The following is a 12,494-nucleotide window of genomic DNA, read 5'->3' as shown; positions in this document are numbered from 1 at the left end:
TGAGAAATTTTATATAAACATAAATGTATTATTATAAAATATTTCTATTTTTAAGAATTTCTTATCAAAATGTATAAATTTTTATTTATGAGAAGTTTTTATTTTTATATGTTTATATTTGTAAAAATAAAATAAAGTGTTCAGTAGACTCAAATCAGTGTTTGATTTCTAATTATAAGTTTAAATGTGGAGTTCTACAAAATAAACACCAAATCAATCAATCAATCAAAAAATATTTATGTCGATATTTTGTTTAAAGTTTTGCTTTAACTTTGAAGCAATGTAGGATTAAGTTAAATGTTGCGTTATTATAAAGATATTTCTAACTAATACAATAATAAGGAATGAATCAAATACGTAGCAAAACATTCAATAATACAAATCAAATAAAATATTCCTTTACCCCAGCGCACAATTTAATAATACTTACAAACATAACTCCAAATTATAAAATATTTGTAAATAACCACTTACGGACTTTTCTGTGATTACCGGTTTCGAGACGTACCCGTCTTTTCGTCAGGACACCAATTAAACTAACACGCAAAAAACACTATACGAGAACATCTCCACCATATTTGATGCACAAAAATATAAAACAAACACGCTGATTTGAAACCACATGCTTTAAGCAGGTAATCTTTACATGCACCGATTATAATTTATACGGATATGTTTCGAAAGCGGTAGACAGAAAAGTTGAAAGTGGTTTTATACTTTTTTTTAAAACATTTTGTCTTAAAAATACAACTCTAATGATTAAAATTATTGGGAAATAATAAATAAATTTGCCGAAAAATTTGCTTTTTTTTTATTTCTACGCAAATTTTGTATATTCACCAATATTTTTTCATAATAAATATCTACTCATTGAAATGTAAAAAAGTGTTTTTAGACTTGAATATTTCATAGTCCCTGGACTGGCACCTGAACCGTAAGACTGATCATCTGATCTTCGTGCAACAAAAATGATCAAGAAATGCTGCGATTGGTGTATCAATGCAATGCCCTATGCGCCACCAGGTGTGGAAAGGGAATCATGAAAATGAAAAATTCCAATGTATTGAACTTTATTTGATATTTGTATTTTAAATATTCCAGATCAACCAACGATCAACCAGACGTCGAGCAATGTTGTAGATGGTATCAACTTGGATGATATTAAAGAATTTGCCAAGGCCTTCAAGCTGAGAAGATTGAGTCTTGGCCTGACGCAGACACAAGTTGGTCAGGCCTTGTCAATAACGGAAGGTCCCGCATATTCACAAAGCGCTATTTGCAGGTAAAACTTTATTGAATCGATAAAAACAACACAAATTAAGCAAAATAGTTTTATTCAAAACATCGTTGATATCACTGAATGAAAAAACGTTTTTTAATAGATTTTGTTGATAAGAAGAAAAAAACGTTTTACAGATTTTATTAAAATTCAGTGCTAACAATAGAGCCAGTTGCATTTATATATTGTCGGTCGGTGTGCATTACCGCAATTCTACAGTAAATTAAAAAAAAAAAACGAATTGGGAAATCTATAACTCTTATTGGATGCTCCTAAATCATACGATATGCAAGGAACTAATAGAGGCGAGCTTTCGAAAGACGGAGTAAATAATGTGTTAGACATAGAATTCTAATATACCAGAAAGCGCGTAGAATCAAGTTTGCATACATCGCACTGTGTCCAAAAATTGCGAATTCCCCCCCCTTGCATGACATCCCACCTGCGCGCATGCGTGAACGTGGCAACGTAATGTTGCCAAACCGCGAACAACATATTATCATAGTGAAAATAAAAGTTCGTTTCATGTTATGTTTTACAGCAAAAAATATTTTACTGACTGGACTATAAAAAAAAACATGAAATAATCATTTAGTAACAAATTTAAATTAATATAGTTTAATATTATACTAAGGCTTATTAAAATAAATCTGTGTAAAATATTCGACTGTCCTGGTAATACCAACAAAATGTCCACCTTGTTTTATTTAACAATCTGACAGACCGTAAAATAATTGAATTCTTAAAAAATATTATTCTTGAATTCGCTACTTACACACAAAAAGTGATCCCACCCCGTTTCCCTTTCCTAGCAGTATTTTTAGACTTAAAAATGACAACACGGCGTAATTAAATTTAAATCGGCAGTTGCGTGCTAAGCGACGTCTACAGAGCCAATGGTCAAAACGAAAAACCACTCATTTATGAATAGTTTTGTCGTCTTCAGTTTGATGTGCGTACGCGGTTTCTGGACCAATAAAATTCTATGGGGTTAGATTTGATTTTAAGATCAACTTTTTCTATCTATTGGAAAAGGTTGATTTAGTAGATTAGCGGTATTGCACGCCAATCGACGATATGATGTTTTTCATCATCATTCCCTATCCGTACTTCATGGTGCATAGGGCACTGCATTGGTACACCTATCGCAGCGTATCTTGATCATTTTTGCTACATGAAGGTAAAGTGATCAGTCTTACGCTTCAGGTACCAGTCCAGGGACTATGAAATATTCGAGTGTAAAAACACCTTTTCAAATAATATTTCATATGAACCATGTCGGGAATCGAACCCGAGCCCTCTTGTAGGGTAGGCAAATGCGCTGACCGTTACACCACAAGGCCGACAAAATGATGTTTTTAGTATGCATTAAAAAAATGGTACCCAAAGCAGACGATTTTGCTTATTTAAACAAAAAAAACTGTTAAATTCGATACCAACTTAACCGCTTTTCGATGCAGCTGGTGTTTATCTCATTAATTATATTAACATATTTTAACAGAGATGTAGAACATTTAAGAGAAGGTAATAAAGAAGTCTAGGCATCTACAGGGCTTATGACCTGTCAATGGCTGGTTTAAGTGGCCACTTTACACACTGTGTAACATTCACCATTCTACCTATATTTGAACATCTATATTCCTTCAATTCTTTCATTTGTTGATGTTTGTGAAGTTAAAGAGCTGAAACCTTTATTTATGCGGGTGAGATTCATCCAATTGAATTATTTCACCTACATACTAGGCAACGCCTGAAAATATTATTTTTTCAATTTCTATACTTCTTCGTGGTCCATGAAGAACATTTAAGAGAAGGTAATGTAGAAGTCTAGGCATTTACAGGGCTTATGACCTGTCCGAAATAATTGAATTGGATAAATCTCACCCGCATAAATAAAGGTTTCAGCTCTTCAACTTCACAAACGTCAACAAATGAAAGAATTGAAGGAATATAGAAGTTCAAATATAGGTAGAATGGTGAATGTTACACAGTGTGTAAAGTGGCCACTTAAACCAGCCATTGACAGGTCATAAGCCCTGTAGATGCCTAGACTTCTATATTACCTTATCTTAAATGTTCTTCATCTCTGTTGTAATATGTTAATATAAACAGCTCCCCAGGGAGTTGAATCCAGTTCTTGTCTACAAAAATTTGGACAAACTCAAAATATTGTTCATTAATTATAGTTTGATTCGGAAATAAGTTTTAAAAAGCGGGAAATTTAAAAAAATTTAAGTCGAAAAATGCTACTTTTATGTACAAGCATAATTTTTTTTTATTCAGTATGTTTTAATGTTCATTTATTTTTACTGCGGTTTCCTTATATATTTTGAAAACTGATAGTAAAAAGGTTTATTTCAATACAAAAGTATGATCTTCAAATATGTACACTTGACGTTGAGCATTGTGATGACGTGAAAAGGGATATAGTAGACGAGAAAGCTGGATTTTGGCTCTAAACTGATTATTTTATCCTTCGTCCCCAGTGCCCTGGCTTCGCAGATGTTTGCTGCGCAGCTTTCATCTCAGCAGCCAAACATGTACGTGCTTAGCAATTACTTACTTTGCATTGTTAAAATAGACCCTTGAATACAATTCACGGCAAAATAACAAACTTTCTTTCCTTCCTAAGTTGCATTTATTTTTGTATAATAATAGTTGCAGTTACTTTGTGTTTCAGATTGCATGTAGTTATCAAATATAGTTATTTATTTGTTTTTGGTTTTACTGTTGACCCTCTTTTCTGAAGCAATTTTGACTGTCTTTTTAACACCTTAACTCCTATGTTGGTCGAAAGCCAGGGCATTGGCATGCGATATATGAAACTATTAATTTGAACATAAATATCTTGAGCATAAGTTATTCTAAGGCATCCCATGTCAATGTCCTGAGCTTTAGACGTTTTTGAATTATTATTTTATTTATTTGTTTCTATGTTTCACTAAGTTTTATATTTTTGAAATTATCTCGCTACAATTTTTAGTTTATTTATTAAATAACCATATTCTTATGTACTTATGCTATACTTTATTATATAAACGCAATCTAACACTACTATTAAATATTATATCAACAAATAATTCTAGGCGCATTATGGAATGACATATCGACGTTAGAAAGGAAAAAGTTTCCATGTGACATGTAGCAACTTTACAAAAGAGCCAGATTAAGACATTTTTGCAATCAATAAAAAAATCGCATATGTGCATTGTTTTGACGTTATTCCAAAACAGTTTAAATAAAAATTCAAAATATAAGGTTTTTTATTACTAAAAAAAAAACCTTCTTTGGCTCTTCCGTAAAATTGCTACATGTTGCATAAGAACTTTTTGCTTACCAACGTTGATATTTACTATTTTATTAGACCACTAAAAAAATTCACGTAACTGTACTCTTCACACTTATTTTGAAACAGTTACAAGTATTTGAATTAAATGAATTTTTACTTTCTTCTTCCAGCTATGTACTTTTGTACAAATGACAAACCATTTTTTTCTCTTGTTCTATGATTTTATTTATTTTAATAAAATTTTATCTATATTTCGAACAGTTTTTTTATCAACATTGAATTTGATTTACTGATACATCGAAATTTCTTAACGTTAACTTATTGCCTTATTTTTTATTAATCTTCAAGCTTTATAGTCTTGCATTTGTTGATTTATTTTGTATTATTTGCCATAGATTCTGGTTGACTTTCGCTTATTTTTGTTTGTTTATTTTGTATTATTTCTAATTAAAATTTTCTGTACATTCAGATTTGAAAAATTGGATATCACGCCAAAAAGTGCACAGAAAATCAAACCTGTCTTAGAGAGATGGATGAGGGAAGCTGAAGAAAGGTGAGTGCAGTGGAAATTCTGCCTAAAATTATATAAAATTGCTTTGCAATGTGAAATAATGCTCTGTTTGTACCAAAAATTAAAAAAAACACTTATTGGCAGTAAATACAACTCCTTGCTTTATTGGATGATCAAAATTATTTTCTTCCTAATTTATGGCATAATTTCTGAAGTACTCAGAAAGATCTTAAGGCCTGCCGAACTAAGGTACACACCACCTTCCCCAAAAAGTGAAACTTAATTCTAAACCAGAAATAACTGTTTTGTGTGTTTGATATTTGATGCAAAAATGCTTGGTAACAAAACAGCAAGAAACAACAACGTAAAAAACTCCAAGTTGACAAATCAGGCATAAACGTGGTTAAAAAAACTTTTATTAAAGTTTGTAACAAAATAATTAACAATTCACCTCAGTTGAAATAAAAAATGTCTTGATTTTAACTAAACAACAAAAAAAAGTAAAAGGTTTTCAGGCATAACCAAAATAATTCATTAGAATCTCTCCCACATAAAAATAACGGTCTTATGTTTTTTATTTCTTAAATGTAATAAAATTGTGTAATACGTCTACTTATATGAGGGCAGAATGGTGAATGTGTAAGACGATCACTTGGCTGGTCACCAGTCATGTAAACGCCTAAAATTCCATATTTTTCTCATAGAGGTTCTCGATTTCCAATGAAAATATTTGTCAATTTCAATAAAATCCCCAGCAGAATTAATTTTGTTTTAGCCATTTCTTCTTAGAACAAATAAGTTTTTTGTTAAACATTTTAAATTTTGAGGTTATTTTCAACCAATCTAAGAAAACGGTGCTCGATTATGAGATTGATTCACAGACCGCTCTTTAATTTGTGATTTTGCGATCCATACACGAGACTACAACGCGGTTTCAGAGCACACTTTCGACCAAGCATTTTTACATCGAATTGTATTTGTGATTCCTCCTGATAATGTATAACTTTTGACCACTCATGTAAAGTGAGGTTGTCCGTGCGTGCAGGTACGCATCAGGCCAGGGACACCTGACTGACTTCATCGGGATGGAGCCGAGTAAAAAGAGAAAAAGGAGAACTTCCTTCACACCGCAGGCGCTGGAGTTACTCAATGCTCACTTTGAGAGGAACACACATCCATCAGGTGAGATAGTATTTTTGTCAAGACATTTACAGTTGTAAAAATCTTTTAAACATTTTCAAAAAACAATATGACTCGATATGGTCTATAAGAGTCCTATGCACAGATATATTAATTATCTATTTAGTGGTCCTATGGAATAGAGACTAAATTTTAGAATCGTATACTAAATAGGGTTGAACTAGTAAGCGATAAACAGTTATTAATATTTTCGAAGTCTGTCGTCATTCTATTGATAAAACCAAGAAGTTTGATAGATTTGTTTATAATATTTTTAAAGTGTCCTCACTATAGGAGAGTTTACTATCTAAAGTAATTTGAAGTATTGTGATTTACGTATATATTTGTAAACATATTATATAACTTCAGAACATTACTTCCGAATACACATTCTAAAAACCCATCCCTTACAAATTCATATTGTTGGCAAAAATATTGAAATGCTGTAAGGGACAAAGTGAAAAATATGATATTTTAATATTTAACTTTGTCGTCAAGCATTTCAATAAATTTAATGTTAGTAAATAGTTTTATATCATCACTTACTGACTTTTACTGGTCTATCGGTTTCGAGATGCACCCGTCTCTTTGTCAGGACACTAATTATACTTATATGCAAAACTCACTACACACCTTCACCTTAGTAGTTGCATAAAAATATTTCTGATTCTGCTTTTATTTTTATTATTGTTATTTTCGGTGGAAAAAGTTAAAGTCAACTAAATATGTCTTCCTAAATAAATGTATTTGATTAAAACCTTGCATATAACAAAAGCAAAGTATTTGCACCAAATTTTGTTTCAAATAAAAAAATATGAAAAAAACTACCTTGTTGAAGGTACACATTATGTGTGGGTTATGCATGTTAGTGTTCTGACGAAGATACGTATACTTCTTGAAAATGGTAGACACGAAAAGGTCGCCAAGTGGTTACGAACAATTATTTTCGGTCATTTAATTAATTTACACTTGTGTCGCCATATATCAAAAATGGTTCAATTTGGTCTAAATGACTCTACACAAAAAACGATATTCTGTAACAAATTATTGCAATTAGATTAATTTATTTAAAATAAAGATTTATTAAGGACTTAACCAGGTTTGATAAGATGAAGTGGCTTTTACTAGTTTTGAAGAGAGTCATAAAAAATCTTTCCTGTTTTGATTTAAACTGTCATTTATTGTATCTGTAAGGATTGTCCCCAATTAAATATAAAAAAAAAGAAATTCAGTTTAAATGGAAAATTAAACTCACTGTCAAATGCCGACTTCTGGCAATATTGGAAAATGCACCATTCTGATTTGCCGCATCGGATGTTGCTGGTTTTGAGATTAAACATGGGATTGATGATGCCGACTTTGATATAAAATAAAATTTAAACCTTAATGACTATTTTAAAACATTTGATCCATCTACTTTAAATGTAAACAACCCATAGGTTGTATGAAATATTAGTATGAAATATTGGTATGAAATCCTAATATTTTCATAGTTCTGTATTCAATTTCGATATCCATAGCGAAATAAAGTCAAAAGCAAATAAAATTGTATTTTTTAACATTTGACATAATTTTCTCATCCCTATACCATCCCACAACAATATTTTTGTTGAAGTCAACTGAAATAATGAAGAAAGTCAGCACTACAAAATATTGTAAACAAAAATTTAATCTACGCGCAGTAAAAATTAAAGCATTAAATTGTAGCACGAAGTTTCTTGAAAATTTATGAAAGAAATAATTAGAATGCTTTAATTCTTTATTATTTTGATATATATATACACTATTTTGAGCAATATAACTATTTTTTCAGAATTAACCAATGATAAGAGAGTTGTGATACCTTTTCGGTTTATGGTATGTCAACTTATCAATCAGCAGAACTCGTTGAGAAGAAGTGGGACGAGAATTTGAGACGTCACACGCGTAGTTATTAAAAATATTGAAAATTTTAAAAAATCATAACGCTGGTAATACAATAAACAAAAATTAAAACAAAAAAAAATCTTTATAGTCTATAAACAAAAAAAATGTAATAACCACTGAAAAAGTCCTCATTGGGTAGATTTATTCGAGTTGATTTGTAATTTATGTGCTTCTTAAAAATAAAATGTTAAGCGTTAAAATATTAACAAATAAGGAAGACCCATATATCATAATATATTTATATCGCTATTATACTCAAACCATCGGTTGCCATAATGATACAGTAGTTAAATAACTATTTTCTTACTGTGCCAAAAATATCATCTCGTTACGGCGTCGTATAGTAATTACGCGTGCAAAATTGAGAAATTTTAAATCGGAAAAATAAAAAAATCAAAGTCAATCGTTTCAATTATTATATTCAAGTCAAATGGGATAATATTTAAAATCTAATTACTAAAAACATGAAAATACATTTAGCTGTCACTTAAAGCGAGAGCGAGAGGTCCTCCGTTAACGAAACTCAGAGAGTTTTAAAAAGTTTTTAAATGCGTATCGAATTATTATATATTTTGAAGCTTTGTAATTACTCCACGTATGATTCTCTTCAGTGAGTCACTAATTCTCTTCGGTGAATTTTGCTGATTGGTGAATTGGTTTCCTCAAAACCAGAAATTGATCACATCACACTTTCATTTTTAAAAACAAGCTACATCGTTTGAAGTAGTTAGTTTTTATCAAAATCTTTTTTTTCATACATTTTCAAGTAAATTACGCCGAAATTTCGCCGTATAATTTAATGCTCTATTTTTTACCGCGCTCAAGAAAACATTTTTGTATACGTTTTCCCGAAGCACTGAACTTTCTTGTTGTTGTATGTATTGTAAAGGCTGTTCGTGGGTCTGGGAGAGGACAATACTGTCTTGTTTTTTGTATTGCCCTCGTGTGAACCTTGCTTAAAAATTGAACGCTCCATTGCATTTTTATAATTAATTATTATTTATTTCCAGGGACGGAGATAACAGGGCTGGCACATCAATTAGGGTATGAACGAGAAGTGATAAGAATATGGTTCTGTAATAAAAGACAAGCATTGAAGAATACTGTTCGAATGATGTCCAAGGGGATGGTTTAAGTGCAAAGTGTTCCGACAGTGTTAATAATAATATTCCACCCCTTTTTACGGTTGCCAAGCGACGACAAGGAAATGGAAACACTATTATATTTCATTGTGTACATAATTACTTGGACGGTTATTGTGATATTTGACACAAGAGTTTAGTAAAATAAATTATTGCCTAATGATGAAGTGCAAATAAAATATTCAATAGAAACCGTAAGATTTAAATGTTTGTCCCATATAAAATGTACATTTTTTGTTTTACTATGGCGTAAAGCAGTAAGTTGGTCTAAAGCACGTAATTCAAAACAACTTTTTATCAGAAAATTTAGTAAATTAATTATATTGTAATAAAAACCGTACTGTTTTTTTCATGAGCAAAATAATACTATCTATTTTACAAGGCTTTAAAAGTTTTCACTTTCATATTTTGAGGGCGTTTTTTAAATTCCAAATTTACGAATAATAATAATTGTGTCGTATTAATTCCAAACCCTTATAGAGAAATTTAAAATGAAAAAAATATCTTTGAATGTAATTTAACGGATAAAAAACAATACTTTGTAATTTGTCACGGTAATTTGTTTCAAACTTCACTATAAATTGTAGATTTTTTTTGTGATTTCTGAGAATTGCTGAAAATCCAGACGGGTTTCGAAGTAAACGACTCAATTGTCAATTTTTGTAAATTCCGTTGTCTATCCAACAATACTCTTCACCAAATAAAGTATTATTTAAAATTTGATTTAATTTGATTTTTGGGTCGGTAAACATTTTTTTTTAAATACACAAATTGTTCAAAAATATATTCTTAATGCATAAATGTATTTTTAAACAAATTAGGCCATTAAAAAAAAACGTTCAGTAAAAAACAGCCTCTAAATTTAATTGAAAAAAAACAATTGATTTTTTAAAATATGATGGTGAACAAAATTGAATCAAAGATTTGCATAACATTTAACGCTCTGAACGTCTAATGAAAAACTCGTTTAAATTGTGTTTCAAAAATAGTAGGTCAATAGGCAAGCAGTTCAAATATGCTTTATATTCAAATGAATCTTTACATGTCGCCTATCACATATTTTGAGCCCTTTTTGATTAATTATTTATTAAATGCTACCTTTTATGCATTTTATGATCACACCTTCATAGAATTCCCAATTTCAGATGATAATTGCACAATTCATTATTCTATTATATGTTTGTGACTTTCAAATAGCTTACCAAATCCATTAGTTTTGATTTCTATACTTGTATTTTTAATACGATTTTTCAGCTTTTAGTCTCTTTTGCGTTCATTAAAATTTGGTAAATATCCGCCATAGCATTTTCCATACCGAGGGCTTAGAACCAGAATGACGTTTGTGTAAAATTTTGAACAAAATTTGAGTAAAATCATAGAGATAAGGGCAAGAAAAATGTGAATGTATCATTTCTAAATAGTGTTATGCCAAATGTTTATGGTATTAGTCACTGACGTTAAATCAATGTACACGTTATTCCTTTACTAGCTGCATATATGAAATCTCGGTGGTAGCCAACTTTACAAAATGAAAGTCAATGAAAGTTTTTTTTTTAATTTATAAAATATATCATGTGGTAATTGTTTATTTAAATTATGTTTGAATCACGCCAAAATGTGTCATTATTTTTAATAATTTAAAAAAAACATAAAAACTTCAATTGGCTTTTATAGAAGCTGCTACATGTCACTTAGGAACGTTTTTCTTTCCACCGTCAATACAAGTACATATAAAATATTACGTTGCCCTTAAAAAGTTGAATAAAAGGAGAAATTCGAACAAATCACAATAATGCAAATATCCACCCGAGAAAAGTTGTACGAGTATACATTTTCTTAGTTCATATTAATTTCTTTGTGATTTGCTACCATGTATACGATACTATCTGGTAGCTGTCAAAATTTTTAAAATGTACTTGAAATATAACAGATTATCTACTTGTTCCATAAATTGGATTGTGTTTACAAATAAAACAGTAAATGTGTACTGTGTAACACAGTTACAGTGTAAATTAAGCATTTTCTCATCCCACAGGTTGGCGTTATTCTTCGTAGCGTCATTTCCGATCACGACTAAAATTCAATGGAGAATAGAGGAAGTAAGAAATAAAGAATACAAGAAAGGCAATTGCCCACAAATTAAAATGTCATCTATTATGCCCTTGTGACATGTCTATTTTATTAAATGTCAATATTCTTAGTAATGTCTCAGGAAAAATACACAACTGTCAAATTTTTTATCGAATTTTATTTCTCATTTGTATAATACAAATTTTCTTTTTCGAAAAATCTGATTCTGACCCCTCGATACACAATTATTGTAAAAAGGTAACACTGTATATTTTATGTGTAGTCATTCGTTGGCAGATGAAATCTTCAGTAGGATGCGTAAACTGTATACGATTAGTATATTATAATCACCCTGTACATAATAAAAGTAGATATGAATAAAACTGGTTTATAGAAAATTAATTATTAAAATGATCCTAAAAAGAATTTCCTTTTTATTTGCAGCGGCCTAAAACGCACAATTTTATTTTATTTATTTAAATGAAATTAATTTTTAATTAATTTATTTATTTAAAATCATTGAAATATAGCGCAATTTTATTGATTTATTTTACCAAATAAATATTTTGCCGTATTTATTTATTTGTCATTTGAAAACATGCAGATTTATTTAGTCATAATAGGCTTGTTATGAATTAGATGTCTCTGAATTAAAACATAGAATTGTTGAATTATTTTATAAGCCGTATCTTTCATTCAATATCTTTTCGAATATAAAATATGTGATTTTTTTCTAAGAGAAATCTTTTTAGGAAATAACGTTTTCTCGAATCTACAAAAATAAATTATTGATATTATTAAATATTGACCAATGAAAACTATTTGTGATCAAAATTTTATTGTACAAAAATGAAAAAATTAAGTATTTTCGGCTGTTAAAAAATTATATATATTGAAATTACTTTTGGATACAAATAAATTGATATTTTGGCAAATGTTTGGCAATTCCTAATTAAAAATGTTCATTGGTGAATTTGTAGGTACATAAATTAATGATTCTAGTATTATGCCTATACATAACATTATTGCAAATAAGATTTCTTTATACATCATGCATATTAATATGTATTATTATACTACATAGTTGAAAGAATTACA

General features: G+C 29.8%; 1 protein-coding gene across 4 annotated transcripts in view; it reads left to right on the top strand.

Moving 5' to 3' along the window:
• The window catches only part of LOC148281651 (uncharacterized), a 32,594-nt gene extending 21,031 nt beyond the window's left edge, over positions 1-11,563 (top strand). Inside the window, exons 7-11 of one of the 4 annotated variants that reach the window (XM_088226368.1) lie at positions 1,102-1,282; positions 3,766-3,819; positions 5,038-5,121; positions 6,125-6,261; positions 9,195-11,563. In XM_088226368.1, the coding sequence (XP_088082494.1) occupies positions 1,102-1,282; positions 3,766-3,819; positions 5,038-5,121; positions 6,125-6,261; positions 9,195-9,319 (581 nt within the window). In that variant the 3' untranslated portion in view covers positions 9,320-11,563. Of the gene's footprint in view, positions 1-1,101; positions 1,283-3,765; positions 3,820-5,037; positions 5,122-6,103; positions 6,262-9,194 lie in introns of all 4 variants that reach the window. The other 3 variants (XM_088226367.1, XM_088226369.1, XM_088226370.1) reach the window with 3 other exon arrangements.
• The last annotated feature ends 931 nt before the right edge of the window (positions 11,564-12,494 follow it).

The sequence above is a fragment of the Micrasema longulum genome, unplaced genomic scaffold (assembly GCF_059751315.1).
Source record: "Micrasema longulum isolate JH-2025_06_02 unplaced genomic scaffold, ASM5975131v1 h1tg000427l, whole genome shotgun sequence".
NCBI classification, from domain to species: Eukaryota; Metazoa; Arthropoda; class Insecta; order Trichoptera; family Brachycentridae; genus Micrasema; species Micrasema longulum.
This window is presented reverse-complemented; position numbering and strand designations above follow the sequence as displayed.